At 42.4% G+C, this 24,336-nt stretch overlaps 1 protein-coding gene across 1 annotated transcript; it reads right to left on the reverse strand.

Annotated features, from left to right (window-relative positions):
* Window positions 1–285: 285 nt before the first annotated feature.
* Window positions 286–23,889, reverse strand: timm13 (translocase of inner mitochondrial membrane 13 homolog (yeast)). The gene is made up of 3 exons (XM_059991482.1): window positions 23,666–23,889; window positions 9,341–9,409; window positions 286–575 (listed from the first exon to the last, which is right to left on the reverse strand). Exons 1-3 carry the CDS (start codon window positions 23,786–23,788, stop codon window positions 477–479), a joined length of 291 nt encoding a protein of 96 aa, XP_059847465.1. The 5' UTR covers window positions 23,789–23,889; the 3' UTR covers window positions 286–476.
* Window positions 23,890–24,336: the final 447 nt, after the last annotated feature.

The following is a 24,336-nucleotide window of genomic DNA, read 5'->3' on the forward strand; positions in this document are numbered from 1 at the left end:
TCAGTGTTTTAACTGAGCTTTTGATTTTCCACATTTCTTGACTTATCTCCAGTACCATATGTCACTAAATACAGCACATAAACTGTCACTAGACTTTTTTTCCCTTGATATCCTTCTGTAGAAAGAACAAAATTGTAAAGTATTGTGGTATGTTCTGCCACACATAATCTTTATACAGTCAACACTAATACAAACTAATACACTAATACAAATACACTAATACAAATATATATTTTGTGATATATTCAGATGTCTCAGGTTTTAAAAAAAGCACAATACAAATACTTAAAGTTCAATTTCATTTATTTTCTTTTATTCATAATTAAGTTCACAATATTTAAGTTTGGAAAAAGACTAGGCAGGTTTACAGGTTTTTTCAGAGAATATTCCAGTATTTCATTTTGTACATCACTTCATTATTCTCAAGTTCTCCCAACCTTAAGTACAAGCCACCTTTTTGACTCTCCACTGTGTAATTACATTCGTGCACGTTCTCGCTGCAATCTGGAGTTGTAAGTTCGCGATACTGTGTTCCAGGCATCCATATATCGATCCATACACATAGCTATACATTTCTGAAAGATATGGTTTAAAAAAGCATGGTATTATTCTGATTCAATGCACATGAATGATCAGTGAATGATTTTCTAAGTGTGGTCAAAAGGCTGATTTGAAACACAGGCTCTCTTTAATGGAAGCCCAATGACTGATATCAAAGACATTGTAATGGAACTAACTGCTCTAGCACACACAAACAGAACAATCTTATTGGTTGTAGTGATTTATCGTGCAAGAAAATATTTCAATGTGTTAAATAAGTATTTATCATTTTCTGCTAAACAAGCACCAGTGTCTTGAATAAAAATTATTCAGACTTCTATAGATGCACAGTGCAGAGCATCCTGACTAGTTCCATCATGGCCTGGTATGGAAACACCAATGCCCAAGAAGGAAAAAGCCTTTAATTATGATGGCAAACAGTAACATTATCTTGTAGAATAAAGCAAGCTGATTATTGAGGAGATAATATAGGAACTTTAAGTCACAGTGCGGTGGATGATATGATCATTTTCATGATGTTGAAATGGATCTATCCTTTAGGAGACAGAACTTCGCACTCAGCTGCTATTCTCCAGCAAAACCCACAGACCAGAGCCAGCCACATACTCACGGTGCACAAGTTAACTATGTTTGTCAGCACTAAGTAGCTTTAGATGGGTAGCCACAGCTTTCTCTGAGGGAAAATCTGTGATGGAGGTGGAGCAGTAGTCTAATCTAGCCCAAAAACTTTGGATGGCATGACAGCTGGATCCAGGACATTGAGGGCCAAGGCTAGAATAAATGATCCAGAAACAAATCTGCTGGAGAGACTCAGCAGATTGAGCAGCACCTAAAGGAGGTGCAGGGCTTCAACCCAAAACATAAATGCTGCCCAACCTGCTGTGTTCCTCCAGCAGATTGTTTTTCAGCCCAGATTCCTGTGTCTGAAGTCTCCTGTGTCTCCTTAGAATAAACAGCAATGCATTGGGAATGGGGAGGCGGGAGAACATGGCGAGAGTGAAAATGAGAAATCTGAAGAAGGAAAGTTAGGAAGTTGGAGTGAGGAAGGGAGAGAGCTGAAGGTGAGAGGGCAGGGGATTAGAGAAAGAGAGAACTAAGAAAGAAAAGGCTGGGCTCCTTCAATTCTATTCAGTCAGTGCCTCAATCTGACAACTCTCAATCAACAAGGGTGCTCATGGTGCCTAGTCCAGCCTGAAGACAATAATAATTTGCATCAATAAAGATCTTGGCATCTCTTACAGAGAACACCAGGACTGATTTGATTAAGAATGACCAGGATATCCTGGAGCTGATTAATCATAATCATCAGGTGCTATAGGGATAACTATCACATCTCAAGGAAAAAGAAAAAAAGAAAATCCCACATCTATACGCACCTGAGGCAAGCATAAAGCAAAAAGAGTTGGTTGATCAAAATAGAGAAGGACATCAATGCAGCAGAAGCTGATAACCATAATCATGAGAAAATCTGCAGATGCTGGAAACCCAAGCATCACACACAAAATGCTGGAGGAACTCAGCAGGCCAGGTGGCATCTTGGGAAAAGAGTTTTAGGCCAAGACCCATCATCAGGACAGATAACCACGATATACTTGAGATTTCAGTGATGTAGGCCAGTGGTCCCCAACCACCGGGCTGCGAGGTTATATGATTTGGCGATATCAAAGGATACAAGTCAGCTGCACCTTTCCTTATTCCCTGTCACACCCACTGTTTGAACTTGAATGCACACGAGGTCATTACCCATGCATCATCCACGTCAGCACGGGAAGATCAACTCCTCGAGCTTGCAAATGATGGTGGTCTGAAAAATATGTTTGACGTAACATCTCTGCTGGCATTCTGGATCAAAGTCCAGGCTGAATATTCTGAGATAGCCATGAAAGCACTGAAAACATTGCTTCCATTTCCGACATCATATCTCTGAGAAGCGGGGTTTTCTGCAATGAATGCAATGAAAACTAAATTGCAGAATAGACTGGACATAAGAAACCCCCTTTGAGTATCGCTGTCTCCCATCACTCCTCGATGGGACCATCTTGTTGCAGGGAAACAAGCCCAGGGCTCCCACTGATTCAGTGATATTGGTGTGTTGCCATGATTTTATATGTTCATACAGGGAAAGTATGCGCAGTGTTTAATATTAAATTCATCAGATATACTGCTTCAGAAACGAAATTGAGTGTATTAGCCACTTATAAGTGACTTAGTTGACTTATCACCTATATTCCAGTCATGATTAACACCCCACCCACCCACCCCCCACCGGTTGGCTGGTCCGCAAGAATATTGTCAATATTAAACCAGTCCGCGGTGCAAAAAAGGTTGGGGACCCCTGATGTAGTCTATGACCCAAACACTAGACAACCTACTCCACCGAACATCACAAAGAAAGATAACCAAAAAACAGAGGTAGTCAGTGTGTGCACAAAGGAGCACTTTGAGGAGTTTTCAACCAAGATCCTGTTTTTGATACAAGTCTCCCTTGATTCTGATGCAAATCACACAACCTGCTGCAAGTTCAGCACTAACCCAGCCCAACTGGTGGAAAATCAAGACCTCCAGGACAGTCAAGTCCCCACTAAAGTACCAAAACCTATTGGAAATATACCCCTGGCTTATAGTCACAACCTTATCTGGAAAGAAGAGAGCCTCGCATGCATCTCAGAAACACTATAATCACAATCATCATCAAGAAAGGAGACATGTCCAATTGAAGGAATTAAAGGAATGGGCGGCTAAGAGCTACAGTCACAAGAATCATCTTCAACCGTTTTCTGTCTGTCTAAAGAGTTCCTCCCATGTTTACATACTGATTTTGTCCTTTATTACGTACAATGGATATGATTTCACTACATGACAAACCCAAGAAAAATATAGAAGACAGCACCAACCACTATTAAAGGTCCTTTTCAACCTTTGTAAAACCTTTGATTCCATCACCTGTGGAAATTACAGATAATTTTTAAATTTGCCTGACATCAGGAAACTATGTGCATTCTTTTTATGCAACTGGATGATACAAAAGGTAGGATCCAATCACAACGCAGATTGGAGTTAAGTAAGACTGTATCATTGTACCAAATCTCTTCTCAATCATCCTGTCATACACACACACACGCGCACATGCACACGCACACACGCACACACACACCTGAATACGTGCACAGAGTCCAAGCTCCAAGTCATTGTTTATTTCTTCACAGAATCTTACCCAAGGATAGAGCTTACACTAAACTCTGGAAGGTAAAGGCTTCTTCACCAATCTTGCCGTGCATATAAAACTGACCCGAACTAGGTTCACAATGTGATCTGGAGTATATGGATCCCCATGCAGATCTTGGGAGACACCGCAAGCAAAGACAAGCATCAATGATGAAAATTACCTTCACCTCCAGTTCCAGCACAATATTCAGCCAATCCCTCTGATCCTCCACACGGCCAAGAGTCTTACCATTAATACTATATTCTGCCATCATATTTGACTGACTGAAATGAACCACCTCACACTTATCTGGGTTGAACGCCATCTACCACTTCTCAGCCCAGTTTTGCATCCTATCAATGTCCCGCAGTAACCACTAACAGCCCTCCACACTATCCACAACACTCCCAACCTTTGTATCATCAGCAAATTTACTAACCCATCCCTCCACTTCCTCATCCAGGTCATTTATAAAAATCATGAAGGGGTCCCAGAATAGATCCCTGATGGACACCACAGGTCACCAACCTCCATGCAGATTATGACCCATCTACAACCATCCTTTGCCTTCTGTGGGCAAGCCAATTCTGGATCTACAAAGCAAGGTCCCTTGGATCCCATGCCTCCTTACTTTCTCAATAAGCCTTGCATGGGGTACCTTATCAAATGCCTTGTGGAAATCCATATACACTACATCTATTGCTCTACCTTTATCAAGGTGTTTAGTCACATCCACAAAAAATTCATTCAGGCTCACAAGGCACAACCTGCCTTTGACAAAGCCATGCTGACTACAGTATTCCTAATCATATTATGCCTCTCCAAATGTTCATAATTCCTGCCTCTCGGGATCTTCTCCATCAACTTACCAAGCACTGAAGAAAGACTCACTGGTCTATAATTTCCTGGGCTATCTCTACTCTCTTTCTTGAATAAGGGAACAACATCTGCAACCCTCCAATCCTCTGGAACCTCTCCCATTCCCATTGATGATGCAAAGATCATTGCCAGAAGCTCAGCAATCTCTTCCCTCGTTTCCCATAGTAGCCTGGGGTATATCTCATCTCATCCCGGTGATTTATCCAATTTGATGTTTTCCAAAAGCTCCAGCACATCCCCTTTCTTAATATCTATATGCTCAAGCTTTTCAGTCTGCTGTAAGTCATCCCAACATTCGCCAAGGTCCTTTTCCGTAGTGAATACTGAAGCAAAGTATTCATTATACCTCCACTACCTCCTTGGGATCCATACATACTTTCCCACCGTCACACTTGATTGGTCCTGTTCTCTCATGTCTTATCCTCTTGCTTTTCACATACTTGTAGAATGCTTTGGGGTTTTCCTTAAACCTGCTCGCCAAGGCCTTTTCCTCCTAATTTCATTCTTAAAGCTCCTTCCTACTACCTTTATAAATTTTCTAGACTTCTATCATTACTTAGTTTTTTTGAACCCTTTGTAAGCTTTTCTTTTCTTCTTGACTAGATTTTCAATAGCCTTTGTACAGCATGGTACCTGTACCCTATCATCCTTTCCCTGTCTCATTGGAACATACCTATGCAGAACACCACGCAAATATCGCCTGAACATTTGCCACATTTCTGCTGTACATTTCCCTGAGAACATCTGCTCCCAATTTATGCTTCCCAGTTCCTCCTGATAGTTTCATATTTCCATCTTACTCCAACATTTTTCTATTTTTTTCTGTTTCCATTCCTCTCCAATGCTATGCTAAAGGAGATAGAATTGCAATCACTATCTCCAAAATGCTCTCCCACTGAGAGACCTGACACCTGACCAGGTTCAGTTCCCAATACCAGATCAAGAACAGCCTCTCCTCTTGTAGGCTTGTCTACATATTGTGTCAGGAAACTTTCCTGAACACACCTAACAAATTCCATCCCATCTAAACCCCTTGCTCTAGGGAAATGCAAATCAATATTGGGAAAATTACAAATTCCCATCATGACAGTCCTGTTATTATTGCACCATTTCAGAATCTGTCTCCCTATCTGCTTCTCGATGTCCCTGTTACTATTAGGTGGTCTATAATGTTATGACCCCCTTCCTGTTTCTAACTTCCACCCACAGAGACTCCATTGACAATCACTCCATGACATCTCCTTTGTTGCAGCCTTGACACTATCTCTGATCAGCAGTGCCATGCCCCACCTCTTTTGCCTCCCTCCCTGTCCTTTCTGAAACATCTAAAGCCTGGCACTTTAAGTAGCCATTCCTGCCCCTGGGCCATCCAAGTCTCTATAATGGCCACAACATCATGGCTGCAAGTACTGATCCACGCTCTAAGCTCATCCACTTTGTTCATGATACTCCTTGCATTAAAATAGACACATCTCAAACCATCAGTCTGAGTGCACCCTGCCTACCTTCCCTCTCACACTGCCGACAAGCTTTCCCTATTTGTGAGCCAACCGTCCCTTTCTCTGTCTCTTCAGTTCAGTTCCCATCCCCCCAGCAATTCTAGTTTAAACTCACCCCAATAGTCCTAGCAAACCTCCCTGCCAGAATATTGGTCCCTCCCAGATTCAAGAGCAACCCATCCTTATTGTACAAGTTACCCCAGAACCAGAAGAGGTCCCAAAGCTCCATAAATCTGAATCCCTGCCCCCTGCTCCAGTCCCTCAGCCACGCACTGATCCTCCACCTGACTCTATTCCTATACTCAGTATCGCGTGGCACAGGCAGTAATCCCGAGATTACTACCCTTGTGGTCTTGCTTCTCAGGTTCTTTCCTAACTCACTGTAGTCTGTTTTCAGGACCTCCTTTTTCCTACCTTTGTCGTTGGTACCAATATGTACTATGACCTCTGGCTGTTCACCTTCCCACTTCAGGATATCATGGACATGATCAGAAACATCCTGGATCCTGGCACCTGGAAGGCAAACTACCATCCATGTTTCTTTCCTGCGTCCCCAGAATCGCCTGTCTGACTTGCTAACTATAAAGTCCCCTATCACTACTGCCATTCTCTTCCTTTCCCTACCCTTCTGAGCCACAGGGCCAGACTCTGTGCCAGAGGCATGGCCACTTTTGCTTCCCCCAGGTAGGTCGTTCCCCACCCCACCGCCACTCAAACAGGAGTACTTATATTAAGGGGGGGGAATGGCCACAGGAGTACTCTATAGTATCTGAGTCTAGGTACAGGAGTGGAACCCAGTATGGTCTTCTGTTGCTGTAGCCCATCCAGTTCAAGGTTCGACATGTTGTACATTCAGGGATGCTATTCTCCACAGCACTGTTGTAACATGTTATTTGAGTTATTGTCATCTTCCTAGCAACTTGAACCAGTCTAGCTATTATCTTCTGAAATCTCTAACAAGGCATTTTTGGCCACAAAACTGCCACTTACTGGACATTTTTTCCTTGTTTTCCACACCATTCTCTGTAAACACTAGAGACTGTTGTGCATGAAAATCCTCTGTCTGGCACCAAACAATGGTTAACGTCACTTAGATCACATTTCTTCTCCATTTTGATGAACAACTACTAAATCGTTTCACCATGTCTGCATGTTTTTATGGATTGAGTTGCTTCCACATTATTGGCTGATTAGATATTTGCATTAACAAACTGGTGTAAAGATGCACCTAATAAAGTGGCCACTCAGTGTAGATAACATGAAAAAAATTTCCTCTCACCCCCCCTCCCTCTATACCTCACTCAGACCCTTTACCTCTACTCGTCTGCCTATCACTTCCCCTGAATTCCCTCCTCCTTCCCTTTCTCCTATAGTCCACTCTCCTCTCCTGCCAGATTCCTTCTTCTCCAGCCCTTCACCTTTCCCACTGTGGCTTCACCTATCACTTTCCAGCTGGCCTTCTTCCCCTCCCCTCACTTTTTTATTCCAGCATCTTCCTCCTTCCTTTGCAGTCCTGAAGAAGGCTCACAGCCTGAAATGTTGACTAGTTATTCATTTGCATACATGCTGCTTGACCTGCTGAGTTCCTCCAGCATTTGTGTACGTTGCTTTGGATTTCAGCATTTGCAGAATTTCTCGTGAGCATAACTTACTTGTGACTCTTCTAAGCACCGGAAAAGTACCACCCCTGCTAACATTACAAAATCCTCCAAATTCATTGGCTGAATACATGAATTAACATCAGCATCCTCTTTCAGGCCAGCATTTCCCTTGACAAGACTGGTTATGTTCAACAGCACTAGTGACTGGGCAACATCATCTATGTGCTGACAGAAGACCGAAAATGAGCACTCTGCGCCAACTCAGCCTCACAAGATTTCAAGGATAGAGAAAGCTCTTCCAAGGCTATTTTCAAAATCTATTTGAAATCTATTTAGTGCCATCTAGAAAGGCACTAAATACCATGAATCTCAATGATGAGAGTACAGAGGCTGAGCACAAGCAGTGGAAAGGCCAAGCAGCACTTCATAAATCTATAAAGCCGCTCTTTCAATATAGGAAATCAGACACTTCAGAAACCACAGTAAAGGAGTGGAAAGAAGGCCATCATAGCCAGAAGCACTGCCTAAGAAGAATCTAAAATCTTTAAAACTTGCTTCAAATATAATCTTCAGAGCAAAATGTCACAGATTTTTTTAAAAACTGAATGAAAAGCCAACTGAAAGAAGAAATTTTTTTTGGAATGCATTAAATTACTGATTTATTTAGAGATACAGTGCGAACAGGTCCTTCCAGCCCAACAAGGTCTCCACCCAGCAATCCACCTATTTAATCCCAGCCGAATCACAGGACTATTTACAAGGACCTATTAATTCACTAACCAATATGTCTTTAGACTGGGAGGAAACCCATGTGTTCATGGGGAGAATGTACAGATCTGTTAGATGGCGCCTGAATTGAACTCTACCTCCAACATCCTGAACTATAATAGCATCACGCTAACTATGACGATACCATGCACCCCAAATTATACTGTTAAATCAGATTCAATTGTAAACTTTAAAAGGGGAACCAGGAAAACCGATAGTTGAAAAAAATTACAGGGAAGTGGATTATTATCTTTCAAAAAACAATGGACAAGTGTACAAAAGTTTATACAAAATACAAGAGCATAATTAGGAGAATCGAGTATGCTCCTCCATTGAATCATGGCCTGTTCTTTCTCAACCCCATCATCTCATCTTCTCATTGTAAGCCGTTACCAGTCAAGAAACTATTAATTTTTGCCTTAAATACACCCAACAACTTGGCTTCCACTACACTGTGACAATGAATTCCAGAGAGTCATCAATTCCGTTTTAAAGGTATATCCCTTTATTCCTAGGCTATGCTCATTGATCCTTAAGTCTCCTACTAATGGAAACATCCTTTCTATTCAGTTTTCTTCCATGCCATAAGAAGACTTTTGCCCAGAATATGTCATGAGTGAATCAAGTGACCATAGTCCACTGCATTATGGTCTGCTAATATAACTCAGGTCAGTCAATTTTAACAAAATTAAATTGAACAAGCAGAGTACAGCATACAGCGAATGACAAACACCTTCCTTGTTACTCTGTATGGTTATTAAGATAATATAACATCCTATAGTAATTTCCATACTTGACATTTCTTGATGTGAAGCAGTAATTATTACCTGTTCAGAGTTATCCAGTGAACTTCCCGGTTTGCCAATGCACTTTTTAAAACACTTATCAGTCATTCTCTGAAAATAAAACAAAGCATGAATTTTTAATATTACTTACAATTCCACATCTAAAACAAACACAGGTATATTTTTGCTCAACACATTCTATTATTTGACTTATTTGGATAAAGTTGCTCAAGTTATGATTGTTGAATTTGCTGATGACACACAGATAGGTAAAATGGTACATTGTGAAGAGTCTACAGGAATGCAAATTAGTGGAGCGAAAAACCAGCTGTGACAGAACTCAGCAAGTCAGGCATCTGTGAACAGAAACAGTTGATATTTCAGATTGTGATGCATCATCTAGACTGGAGGTTCTTGACCTTCTGCAGCTGATAGAAACAAAACTCCTTGTCCTTCAGCCCATCATATTCTGTCAAAATAATTAAATCAATTACTTCTAATTAATCCAATCCCCCTTCCCTACCCATTGACCATATCCGCCCCCCCTCTACATTCATCTGCCTATCCAAGATGGTTAAAGGAGCGTAGGTGGGAGGGAGGATTGGGCTTGTTTTGCTGTTGTTTTATTGCCTGTTATGTTCTGTATTGTTCTTCTCAGCATTGTAGGCATGCTATGTTGGCTGGAATGTGAGGCCCCCAGCACATCCCTACTTGTACAAATCCCTGTACTTAAGCCCATCACCCCAACTGTGGCATAAGCCACTGACAGCGACACACTATAGTCCTCTGTTATGGGTTAGGCTTTCAAGTTGTTCCCCAGGTGTAGCCCATCTTAAGATCCTAACTCTCCCAGGGATAAGGTCTTTGGAGCTTCTGTTAGTATTTCAGTAGCTCTCCATTTTAATGAAACAGGGCTGCCCAGCCCTCCCCTTTTCACAGCCAACGCACATCCACGGCAGAGTTGCACATCCCTAGGTGTGCTGGTTGTTAATGCAAATGATGCATTTCATTGTATGTTTTGACGTACTCATGATAAATAAACCTGAATCTTCACCCTGTATAATACATAAGACTCACTGAACTTATTCACTTGTCTATCCTCAACTGGAATCAGATTTTTGTTCCATTTCCAGAGCATGTACATTTATAGCTTATTTGGCACTGTTAATTGCTCGTGTGCCAAATGGTTGTTGTGATGCATCTAGTGTGATGGTGTAAGTGGGAAATGCTTGTTGCTCTTGGCTTTCAGCTTCCACTGCTGGCTAGCATTCTTGCAAAAAAGAGAGCTGAATGTGCAAGTCTCTCTCTGCCAGAGGGTAGCTTCTCCAACAGCAGCTCCATACAGTGCCTCCTCACTGGCAACACAAGGAAACTGAGTACCTTTTAGACTCAGGCTGAACTACAGAGGATGGGGAGGAGGTCTGGCCCCTACACACATAGCATGCAAGCCCACTAGCACGTGGACACTCCCTGATGTTCATGAACCAGATCCCCAGCTATGGATAAATAGCCCCACTGCCTTGTGGGTACTCTTGGGAGAGACAAAAGCTATAGGAGTAAACCCAGACAGACAATACAGAGTGGAAACCCTAAGGCAGTTGGACGTCACTGAACATCCTTCTGGCAGCTAAATGTATTGCTTCGCTTTCCCTTGGACTTTGTCAGTGAGGCTGAGAGGGAGATCTTGACGACTGGTCATCCCAGGCTCTCCATACCTTCCGCCCAGGTTTGTGACCTGGAGAGGTCACTCCAGTGCCGCTACTCCGTTGTCCTTCGAAAAAGATGGATGCCATAATTTATTTTACATGGCTCTCGGCACTTAGCTTCTGTCCCGCACTGCTCACGTTTTCTCCGCTGCAAAATCTCAACTGGTTTGTCTTTAAGTGCGGGGTGCTGGGATTCAAGGTACCAAAGCGGTTTTGAGGGCTTCATTGCCTCATCAGACAGCCTCCCGCCCACCTGCCGCCAGACGCCTTGGCCAGGTGCGGCTGGTCGTGGGTGGGGTGAGAGGACAAGATCAGGGCCAGAGGTCCCCATGCCGGGGCCATGGAGGTCGCAGTCCAGAGAGAGCGAGTGAGGAGTGCAACAGGACGCGCGCGCGCCCACCCCCCGTAGGATCTATCGGCCGACAAAAGTTTGTTTCAGTAGATGGCAGCGCGGTAGCTGCTCTGCTACTTACAAAACACTGAGACTGAATTAGGTTGTCTGCGAATATTTTAGCACCGGGTTCCCCACGAACATTTGGTGTGCTAAACAGGTTTAGAGGCGGCGCCCATCTGTCCGCGCTCCAGGCCAGTACCAACAGTACTTCCCACCGGCCACACGAGGGTATCACTGTGTTCAGGCGACTGATGACCTCGAGTGGGTTCAAGTTCAACAGTCGGCGTGACAGGTAATGAGGAAAACTGCAGTTGACTCATTGTTTCCTGGGGACCACTGAAGTATACTGTGAAGTGCAGAGGCAGCTATACGCATGCGCACTGGGCAGAAAAAAACAGAACTAAAACCCCGCAACCCGGAAACAATCTCTCAACAGTATTTGTGTATTTATTTTTCATTTTTTTTCGGGATCTACTAGGAAAGTCTCAAAGATCGACGGGTTGGCGACCACTACTTTACAGTCACTGTTTATACAGATTTTCTGATCGCAACTAACCAGGGATACTGAATACCTTTATTGGTATTAACTATGAGCTAGAAAATAGTGTAAATCAGCCAAGATTCTTGTTCAAAACCAATACCCACTATTTCCTGCTGAAATTGGGCTAAGATTGCGTCAGCATCAAGCTCAATGATCTCATGATATTCATTGTCAAGTCTCTCATTACACAGGCATATTTTATTAACTAATGCATGACTACAAAAATTGAAAACAGATTTTAGTTAAGGTGTAGAAGTATCTTATGTAGGAATATGTATCTGTAGGTGTAGTGTATTTAATAATTTCAGTAATATGAGTAACATTGTAAATATATTGTTTGATTAAGGAAGCTTTGTTTACATAATTCATTACAGGTTACAGGTAAGAAGAACCTGACTGGCATAGGTCATTACGCCACTGCATGCCTCACTAAAGTAAAACAAAGTATATACGTTTATCCTGTATTTTTCATTCGATGAATTTCTGGAGTTACAAAACATAAAGGCAGCGACGAGGTAGTTTTAAAACAAACTTGAGATGACTACCTACCTGTTGAAGTGCAGCACGTTTTATTTTCCTTCACAAGGGGAGAGAGATAATAGACTTTAAAAAAAACACAGCACATTGTTTCGAAATGACGAGAGACAGTTGAATTTTAAAAAGGCAGAAAACGTACCAAATTCACAGGTTCATAAACAGGTATCGGGTGAATTAGTAACAAAAAAATTTTTTAAAGAAGAAATGGCTGACTACATCGGAAGGATAGAAGCATTATCCATTCAGTAATGGGCTTAATAATGCACTGAAAGCATTTAGTTTGTGAAATCTTACAAGAAAGCATTCAAAAACAGCTCCTAACTGAAGTACTGTACAACTCATTTAAACGAGCAGTTGAAATCACTGTGTTGATGGAAACAGGAGCCAGAGATGCAACTGAGTTGCAGTCAGGAATGAAAGCAAAAGTGAACAAAATTGCAATGTCTAACCAGAAATCTGTCTGGCCAAACAAATTGTGGCAGGGGCTTACATACACCAGAACAAAGCAGGTTTAAGGGCAAGCTTTGCAGAAAATGCAACAGAGTAGGATAGGTACAAAGAGCATAACGGGCAGAGAAAAATAGATTGATTGCACAGGGAAGAGAAAAAAAAATAAAGTCAAGTTGCAGCTTTAACTTAGTGAACTTTGCTGAGGCCTTCCTACAGATGGAGATGGAAGAGTTCAAAGTATTTCTCACCATAAACACTCACAAAGATCTTATTTTTTGCTTATTTATAATACAATAAGCTGATTTTTGGAGTAGCATCTGCACCTTCATTCTGGCAGAAAGCTATAAGCCAGATGCTGCAAGGTTACCCAGGCACTCAAGTGTTATCTGGATGACATCATTGTTAACAGTAAGGATGACAGGGAACATCACCAAAATCTGAAAACACTGCTCAAAAGATTAGATGATGGGCTTAGAACACAATGCAATAAGTGTGAATTCTTTACACCAAGTATCACTTACTAGGGTGGATGCCCCAAGGTCAAAGGATGTGTCACAATTGCAGTCTTTTTTAGGGTTTGTCAATTACTATAACAGGTTTCTGCCAAACCTGACAACGTGCTCCACTCCTTGAACTCATTACTATAGACTGGGAAGAAATGGCAACGGACAAAGCAGAGTGAGATGGCTTTCCAAAAGACATAAAAAGTGTTGCCGTCAGGCACTGTACTCACAAATTATGCTCCACATTGCCCAACAAAACTTGCCTGTGACACCCTGCCTTTTGTTATAGGTACAGTGGTGGAAGTGAAAGTCCCAGAGCCTTTGCATCACGTACCCTTACCCCTGCAGGGAAAAATTAAGCACAGAGTGACAGAGAGGCTTTGAGTCTCTGGGTGTAAACCGTTTCAACCAGTACTTGTGTGGAAGAGAGTTTATCCTCATTACTGCTCACCAACCACTGATGATCCATTTCCAATCCACAGATGGCTGTTCCATTAACAGCAGCACAAATGCAGAGATGAGCTCTGTTTCTTTGAGGACACAGTTACAAGGACAACAAATCATGGAAATGCCAATGAATTATCCCATTTACCCTTGGAAAAGAAAATACCAGAAAAATTTCTAAAAGAGGACACCCCCTCTTTACATCTTTTCCTTAATGCAAATTGAAGATCTCTACTACGGCAGAGATAACCTATAGGGAAACCAGAAAAGATCCCACACCATCTCAGGTATACATAGCCACCCAAAATGGCTGGAATGTGCAGCAGAAACTCCAGTTACCCAATTCTTAACAGTGCTAGGATGAATTTGCCCTTGACTGGTGCACCAGCCAGGCTGAGAACTAAAGAGTTGGAGGAACAACATGCCAGTTATCTAGGCATGGTCTAAATGAAAGTGCTGGCTCGAAGCTTTGTCTGGAGGCCTGGGATAGATCAGCAGGTTGAGCAACTTGCCATGCACTGTTCAGAATGCAACATGTCCAGAAGATGCCAAAAGCAATGCCTCTTCATCCCCAGCAATGGCCTGGATTGTCCTGGCAGAGGATTCCTGCAGTTTTTGCTGGACCATTACGGGTACAACTTCCTTGGTAGTAGTGGACACAACTACAAAGTGGCCAAAAGTGTTCCCAATAGCCTCCACTACAGCCTCACACACTGTTGATGGGTTGAGGAGCCTCTTCTTAAGAACTGGTATTCCAGAACACTTAGTAACAATGGACCACAGTTTGTTGCAGAACAGTTTCAGTCATTCCTGCAAACAAATGGAATAAGACATACAGTACTGTGCAAAAGTACTTAGGCACACTAGATTTTTATATACATTTTGTTTTAGATGTTTATTTTTTCTTTGGCTTTGGTGTGTTAGTAGAAAAGAAATGTTCCAAAAATTAAATGTCACAGAGAATTTTTTGCATTTCATTAAAAAGTAGCATATTAAGTAATAGACTGCTTTTCAAATAAAATGTTAAAGAAAGATAACAAACAGGATGCTAATGATCAACAACCTAATGAGTTGAATGAACCAAACTGAGCAAAGTACAACCGAACTAAAGGGTGAGGGTGTGGCAGCTGTGATAGTTTAACCTTAAAATTGTCAATTCTTACACCATTGCAAAAGTGAGCAAAGTAACAACACACAAGGTTGTCATCCTGCATTAGCAAGGTCTCTCCCAAGCAGGAAGTTCACGGCAGACAGGAATTGCAAGATGTGTTGTCCAAGCTCTGCTGAAGAAGCACAAAGAAACAGGCAAGGTTGAAGACCAAAGATGCAGTGGTCAGGCACGGAAACTGAACGCAGCGGGTGAAGTTACATCAGACTGACTCCCTCCTAAATCTGAAGAGGTCCAGTACTGCTATTGGCTCTGAACTGACAGAAACCACTGGAACCCAAGTACCCCACTCAACAATCTTGAAAAGTCTTGTCAGAAGTGGTCTGCATGCCAAAAAGCCATTCTTTAAAGGCCGAAACAAAGCCAAGAGAATCACTTACACATAAAAAACACAAGGACTGGGATGCTGAACAACGGCAGCAAGTGCTCTGGAACCAACAGGAGGCAGGTTGTCTGTAGAAGAGCTGGAGAGTGCTACATAGATGAGTATCTGCAGCCAATAGTAAAGCATGGCTGCATTTCTGCAAATGGAGTTGGTGATCTGGTCAGAATTAGTAGAGTCCTCAATGCTGAGAAGCACAAGCAGATTTGCATCCATCATACAAATCCATCAGAGAGGCATCTGAGTGGTCCCAACTTCATTCTGCAGCAGAACAATGACCCCAAACACATGGCCAATGTCATAAAGAACAATCCTCAGCAAAAGGAAGAACAAGGAGCTCTGTACTCTGCTCTCCTTGGACTCACTTTACACTGCACGCTGTCAGACCAGTGCTGCCAGGATAATCAAGGACAAGTCCCACCCAGCCAACACACTTTTTGTCCCACTTCCCTCTGGGAGAAGGTTCAGAAGCATGAAGATCCGTACGGCCAGATTTGGGAACAGCTTCTTTCCAAATGTGATAAGACTGCTGAACAGATCCTGACCCGGATCTGGACCGTACCTTCCAAATACCTGGACCTGACTTGTACTACCTTACTTTCTCTTTTCTATTTCCTAATTATGATTTATAATTTAAATTTTTATTATATTTACTTCGATTTGTACTTAAGGGAGCATGAACCGCAGAAACAAATATCACTGTGATGATTGTACGCTCTAGTATCAATTGTTTGGTGACAATAAAGTATAACAGGGCTCCGCAGTGGCCTGATCTCAACATCAACATGGCTGTTTGTGATTACCTGAAGACTGAAGCAAGGGTGACAATCAAAGTCTGCAGAAGAACTGTGGCAAATTCTCCAAGAAACTGGGAACAATCTACCAGCCAAGATAACTGATGCAGTTTTAAAAGCAAATATTGATTTAATTTAGGATTTTTAAGTGTTTACTGCCCTTTATTTTGATATTTAGAAACTTTTCATTTCATATTTTTAAAAGCAACTTCAGTATACAGGATTTTTTTTCTGCCTAAGACTTTTGTAAATAACTGTATTACATCTGTACCGTCTCAGCCAGCTACAAATGGCTTGGCAGAAAGGTTAGTTCAGAGTCTGAAAAACACAGTGTCAGTAGAACATGTATTACTGACACTGAACTAGGTTGCCATATTGCAATGCTGCACACTCCACAACAAGCAACTCACCAGCTCTGCTGTTCCTGGGTCACTCCTTGTGTTCACACATAGTTCACCTCAAACCCAATCTCAGGAGTATACAGTATGAACAGCTGAGACAAACTGAGGGCTCCTCAAGCAAGGAGGTTCAATATTTCACTTCTGGGTAAGCGGTCCTGGCAAGGGTCTAGAGAGCTGTTCAAAAGTGGGTAAAGATAGTCCCCGAGTTACGAACGTCTGACTTACGGACAACACATACTTACGAACTGAGGAAGGAGAATGCCGTCTGCCATTTTATGTCAGATTGCGACGTCGTTCGCCATTTTAAGTCATTGCAGTTGACTGTGTTGAGTGTGTAACTTTGTATTTGGCTTAAATTTTTCTTAGCAAGATTCACCCTGTCCCCACCCCGCCCCCCCCCACTTCCTGTCGGCTGGTGGCACAGTGAGATCAGCGCCGGGCTGGAGAACGGAGGTTCCCGAGTTCGATGCAGTGACAGACCGCTCCCATGCCAGGTTGATGTCAATCCAGTGACCCCCATACCATCCGTGCTGGGTTGATGTCAAGATCGCAACTCAACCTCGTAAAAAAAACACTGCCACCTCCAGTTTAAATTTCCATGCGGAATATTGTGGAGAATCAAATACAGTTGGTGTTCCTTATCCACAGATTCCGCATGCGCGGATTTAACCAACCACGGATCGGGAAAACCCGTAAGTTCTCTCTCTAGCACTTGTTGTTTGAGCATGTACAGACTATTTTTTTTCTTGTCATTATTCTCTAAACAATACAGTATAGCAACTATTTACATTGTATTAGGCATTATAAGTAATCTAGTGATGATTTAAGAGTACAGGCAGTCCCTGGGTTATGAATGAGTTCCATTCCTGAGTCCATCTTTAAGTCGGAGTTGAAGTCGGAACAGGTACATCCGGTATTGTTTGGTGTCAGTTAGTAAAACGTTTTTCAAAACATTTAAGAAACATATGTATTTCAATAATCAAACCACCGCGTTGCTTAGTAATAATTATAACTTTCATCCGGGCAGGGCCTTTCATATGCTCCATTAAAATTGTTCCGATCGTTGACCGACTGTAGCCTAACATTTTTCCAATGACCGATGGAGTTTAACCTCTTTCTGATTGCTTTATTACTTCCACTTTATTTTCAATCGTGATCGTGATTGTTTTCGTGAACAGAAACACTGTGGATTCAGAGCTGCGCCAGGTCCTAAGGTCCACCGCACTGAAACAGGTTAAATAAAGTCTGGGGTTACGCTGGGTCCTGAAGACCACCGCAGTGAGACAGGTTAAGTAAAGGACTTGAGCATCCACATCTTTTGGTATCCGCGGGGGGACCCAGAACCGATCCCCCGCGGATAAAGGAGGACCGACTGTACCCAAACCCAGCACAGCCCCCACTTGTTCCATTTAATCTGTCTCAGTGGAGTTTAGGACCCGGGGAATTCAGTGCGGTGGTCCTTAGGACACAGCGGACCTCGGGACCCGTCGCCCGCAGTGTTTCTGTTCCATTGAAAGGAAGCAATCACAATTGAAAATAAAGTGGAAATAATAAAGCATTTGGAAAGAGGTGAAAAATCATCGGTCATTGTGAGAATAATGGAGCATGTGAAAGGCCCTGCTCTGATGAAAGCTACAATTATTACTAAGCAACACAGTGGTTTAATTGCTTAACACGTTTCTTAAGTGTTTTATATGCACAGAAAGGTAAAATATACACTAAGACAAACTGTAGCCTTCTCATGCAGTGTGTAGAAACTCTGAATTAAATGCCAAGTTAAACCGGAATCAATGAGGACAGGATTGCAGTAAGATTGACCATTTACTGTTCACTCTTCCACATTTATGTATGGTGAAAACTGTTGATAAAACAATACAAAATATATACAGTATCTGTTTCCTTCTTGGCAACACATTTACATGATAAATACTTGTAAAAGTAAAACTACAACAAACTGTATTACATTAAAGTCTCTTTAAAGTACAACATACAATCAGAATCTACCTACGCCACCAACAACATTAAATTTACTTCAACACAAACTTTCCAGCAACGCTTTCAATAGCACAAGAAAATAAACCTCATCAACCATCATTTCTTTTAACAGAATCAGCGTTAACATTTTTACTTCAACATATCGACTGTCATATGAACTTACGGCGTTGCTTCTATGATGTTTCTTAGTGGGTAGATATGGAGTTTTTCCTCACGCTGATCCTGCACACGCAAGCCCCTGCCTTCCTGTTTCTCCAAACCGGAACTTACCCACAAGACGCGGCGAAACCAGGTGTGACGTCATCGCATGCCGCGATGCATCACAGATAATGAATTTACCTTCAACAACTGCAACGTAGTTATCAATCTTTAACTTTAACTAGAAAATAGTTACAAACGAATTACTAGAGTAAAAATGTAATAAAGCTAAATAAATGCCTTAGGGGCAATATACAAATTTTAAATGGTCTCATTCAGGCCTAACGGTTTAATTGTCGTGGAGGATTTCTTAATCTACAAACTGACGCTAAATAATACCGGATATACTTGTTCCAACTTGCGTACAAATCCGACTTAAAGATGGACTCAGGAATGGAACTCGTTCGTAACCCGGGGACTTCTTGTACTGGCAAAGATTAAGGACAGAACTGCACCAGTCTCCTACACAGTGGAGATTGTGTCCAATGTCATCTGGAGATAACACATCGATCAGCTGAGGAGAGCATGGTCAACTGTTAGAGAAGAAGGATATCCAGAGCTGTCAGAACCACTTCCTGCTGTCCCAGAGCCAAACACGGAGGCCACAGAACCTGAGATTATTTCACAGCCGCAATCTCACCTGCCAAGCAGTTATGAGGAAATCTGCAGATGCTGGAAATTCAAACAACACACACAAAATGCTGGTGGAACACAGCAGACCAGGCAGCGTCTATAAGGAGAAGCACTGTCGATGTTTCAGGCCGAGATCCTGACGTGTGTGGTTATGCCAAGCAGTTCCTAAGTTACTACCACCTCCACACCCCGCCCCCCCACCCGCAGTCAGGAAAGACGTTAACCCCAAGATTAAGAAATCCTCCACAACAATTAAATCTTTAGGCCTGAATGGGATCATTTAAAATTTACTATCCAAGATGGCGGCACGACACAGCTTGCAGCGGCCACTCCGGAACTGATTATCTGTTATTTGTGAAGTGGGGTGCCGTGTGCAATCATAATCGATTGGAAACAGACATGGAAGCATGGAGAAACATCGGAAATTCCAGGAAGACTTTCTTCGTTGCTGCTGCTGCTGTGAGGTCCGGGACTCTGCTGGGAAGAACAGGCCCCCAGTCCTCGGGGGTCAAGTTGCCGATGGCCGTTGGTGGGGCCGTCTTAATACACTCAGCAGAGGATGGAGCTCGGAGAAGCTGTGCCGGAGGGGATGGTCATCGGCTCGGAGGTTCGATGGACTCAGGTTGCTTTTGGTGTGTGCTGCGTCTGCGAGGCTGATTTTGACGGAGCTTTCATTGTGTGCTGCGTCTGTGAGGCCGAGTCGGGTGGCGCCTTGGAAGTCCATAGCAGGGGTATTCCCTTCTGCCGTCGGCGTGGGATGGCGAGTCTGTCGGGACCCTGGGGACTTGTGGAAACTGTGTGGTGATTTCTTTTGAACTTACAGTCCTTTAACATTTTTTACTGTGCCCATAGTCTGTTTTTTATCAATTATGCTATTGTTTGCACTGTTGTAACTATGTGGTTTTGTGCAGGTCTTGTAGCTTTAGTTTTTGGTCTTGTTTTTGTCTAGTGGATTTGGAGCTCCTTTCCGGGGAACGCACTAGACGGTAGTGCGGTATTAATACGCAGCAGCCTCTCTGGACTCTGGATTGGGGATTGCCAAACGTTACATGGATTTTCTGGTGTATTCTGTTTTATCATTTGCTTTTGTGATATCATTCTGGAGGAACGTTGTCTCATTTTTTAACTGCATTTTATTTGTGGTTTCTAAATGACAATAAACTGAATCTGAGTCTGAATATATATATTTGTATATAGTCTATATAACTATATAGTATTTGTATTCTGTACAGTGGCATGCAAAAGCTTGGGCACCTCTGGTCAAAATTTCTGTTACTGTGAATAGCTAAGCGAGTAAAAGATGACCTGATTTCCAAAAGGCATAAAGTTAAAGATATCAATCCATGGTCTCCTCTACTGTCAAGATGAAGCCACACTCAGGTTGGAGGAACAACACCTGATATTCCGTCTGGGTAGCCTCCAACGTGGTGGCATGAACATTGATTTCTCTAACTTCCATTAATGCCCTTCCTCCCCTTATTACCCCATCCCTTATCCATTTATCTATCTATCTATCTATTTATTTATTTATTTATTTATTTATTATTCCCTCCCCCTTTTCTCTCTGTCCCTCTCACAATCACTCCTTGCCTGCTCTCCATCTTCCTCTGGTGCCCCCCTTCCCCTTTCTCTCTCGCTAGGACTCCCGTCCCATGATCCTCCCCCTTCTCCAGCTCTGTATCCCTTTTGCCAATAAACTTTCCAGCTCTTAGCTTCATCCCTCCCCTTCCTGTCTTCTCCTATCATTTCAGATCTCCCCCTCCCCCTCCCCAATCTCTTACTAGCTTTTCTTTCAGTTAGTCCTGACGAAGAGTCTCGGCCAAAAATGTCGACTGTACTTCTCCCTATAGATGCTGCCTAGCCTGCTGCGTTCCACCGGCATTTTGTGTGTGTTGCTTGAATTTCCAGCATCTGCAGATTTTCTCATGTTTGTGAAGTTAAAGGTGACATTTTATTAATATTTTAAGCAAGATTACTTTTTTATCACTATCTTTTACAGTTTCAAAGTAACAAAAAAGGAAAAGGGCCTAAAGCAAAAGTTTGGGCACCCTGCATGGTCAGTACTTAGTAGCACCCCCTTTAGCAAGCATCACAGCTTGTAAACGCTTTCTGTAGCCAGCTAAGAATCTTTCATGTTTGGGGAATTTTCACCCATTCTTCCTTGCAAAAGGGGTCTAGTTCTGTGAGATTCTTGGGCCATCTTGCTTGCACTGCTCTTTTGAGGTCCATCCACAGATTTTAGATGACATGTAGGTCGGGGGACTGTGAAGATCATGGCAAAACCTTGGATTTTGAAGTGTGTTTAAGATCATTATCCTGTTGTAGAAGCAATCCTCTTTTCATCTTCAGCTTTTTTTTAAAAACAGACGGTGTGATGTTTGCTTCCAGAATTTTCTGGCATTTAATTGCATTTATTCTTCCCTCTACCAGTGAAATGTTCCCCGTGCCACTGGCTGCAACACAAGCCAAAAGTATAATCGATCCACCCTTGTCCTTAACAGTTGGAGAGGTGTTCTTTTCATGAAATTCTGCACCCTTTTTACTCCATACCTTTACTCATTGCAGCCAAAAAGTTCTATTTCAACTTCATCAGTCCACAGGACTTCTTTCCAAAATGCATCAGGCTTGCTTAGAATGTTCCTTTGCAAACTTCTGACGCTGAATTTTGTGGTGAGGACACAGGAAAGGTTTTCTTCTGATGACTCTTCCATGAAGGTCATATTTGTGCAGGTGTCGCTGCACAGTAGAACGGTGCATCACCACTCTAAAGTCTGCTAAGACTTACTGAAGGTCTTTTGCAATCAAACGGGGGTTTTGATTTGCCTTTCTAGCAATCCTACGAGCAGTTCTCTCAGAAAGTTTTCTTGGTCTTCCAGACCTCAATTTGACCTCCACCATTCCTGTTAACTGCCATTTCTTAATTACGTTACGAACTGAGGAAACACCTACCTAAAAATCCTTTGCTATCTTCTTATAACCTTCTCCTGCTTTGTGGGCATTTAATAATACACTAATCTTGCTTAAAATGTTGAAAAGAATGTTTCATCTTTTAACTGTATGACTTTGGAGATCAGTTAATCTTCTATTCACTGAACTATTCGAAGTAACAAAAATTTTGACCAGTGTGCCAAAATGGGGGGGGGGGGGGGGGTGTTACTTGAGTAATATTGTAAATATATTGTCTAAATAGTCTATAATTCCCCTGCTCTGGTGTTTCTCTTTTGATTAATTTCTGGAGCTACAAAACTCAACAGTAGGAAAATAAGGGAAATTGAAAATAATGTATTCAACAGGTCAGGCTGTATTACTGGAGACAGGATCTTACCTAGCCTGCTAAATATTTCCATCATTTTCTGTCTTCTTTGTATTTGCATCAGACAGAAAACTGGCTTTAGAGTCATCAAACTGTAAAGCATTGAAAAAGGCTCTTTGGCTCTACTCATCCGAACTGACCAATTTGTCCCTCTCAAAGCTAGACCATTTGCCAGTGTTTAGCCCGTATTCCTCCAGGCCTTTTCTATCACGCACCGGTCCAAATATCTTTTAAACATTGTAATCATATCCACATCTACAGCTTATTCCACACACTGACCACTCTCTGTATGAAAAAGTCGCCGTGTTTGTTCCTTTTAAATCTTTTCCTTCCCACCTTAAACCTAGTTTTTTTCACTTTCCTGCCGTGGGGTAAAAGACGGTGACCATTCACCTTATCTATGCCTTATATATCTCTAAAACGTCGGCCTTCAACCTCCTACGCTCAAAGGAAAATAGCCCAGTCTACACAACCTCAAACTCAAGCCCCTTATGAATCTTTTCAGCACCCTTTCCAGTTTAAAAAAACATTTGTCTGAGTTTCAAAGTGTCATTTTTGTTTCAAAACTGCACAACTTTCTTTCGATCGATATATCTGCGGAAAAGAAATGTCACTTAGAAAGCCCCCTATCTCCACGTGGGGTCACCCGGTGCAGGCCGCGGTGACCTTTACTCTCCCATCCACGTCAGACCTATCGTTTAAGGGCTCACCTCTACTACGCGCTGATTGGGTAGACCCTGGACTGTTGAACTTCGGATTGGTTAGATAGTTAGTCAATCAAACCCCAAAGCGACCTTCTTATAACGTTTCCAGCCATTCCCTTTCCCTAGGCCTTAGGTAATCAGACCTTGGAGTAAAAGCAGTGAGTTCACAGTAACGTTTCTACTTCACAATGGAAAGGTACAAACCTGTAGTAATTCCTGAGCGTTAGCGACAGCGATTTGCAGTTTCACTTGTTCCATGATCGTCCCCGCATCTACCTTGGCTCCGCCAGGAGTGCCAGAAGAAAAGTCCGAGGAGTAGCTGTCCATCGCACCGACGGCCACACACGCGTTGCTGCAGTAACGAACCGAACGCGACTCTCAGCCTCCAGGTCACCCTTGGTCCAACTGCGCGTGCGCCTTACTGGTTTACACATGGAACTACAATGGCCAGAGTGCATAGCGTCACAACGAAAAGCGCATGCGTACTTTTCACCCTCGCCCAGGTTGTCACTGAGCATGCTTGGAACTGCCAGTCGCTTTAAATGAATGGCTCGAAATATACTAAATTGTTCAGGAGGAAGTATGTTGCCGTAAGAAAACCGGCGTGACATCGTGAATGATTAAAAGCAAGTCGGCACAGTTCTTGTGTTAAAGCCTTGGACCTCAAGGGAGAATATGACAAACGAAGAAAGGAGAAAATTCGGAGGTAAACAGGAAAGCAACAATGAAATTGAACTATTAAGAGCATAAAATAAATAATAATATATCGTACACGAACATACATAAAGGGAAGTTAGAATGTGAAATTATAACCAGATGATAGACAGGATAAAATTATAGCCAAAAATAATAACGAAGTTAAAATATCGATTTTG

The sequence above is a fragment of the Hypanus sabinus genome, chromosome 16 (assembly GCF_030144855.1).
Source record: "Hypanus sabinus isolate sHypSab1 chromosome 16, sHypSab1.hap1, whole genome shotgun sequence".
Lineage (NCBI taxonomy): Eukaryota > Metazoa > Chordata > Chondrichthyes > Myliobatiformes > Dasyatidae > Hypanus > Hypanus sabinus.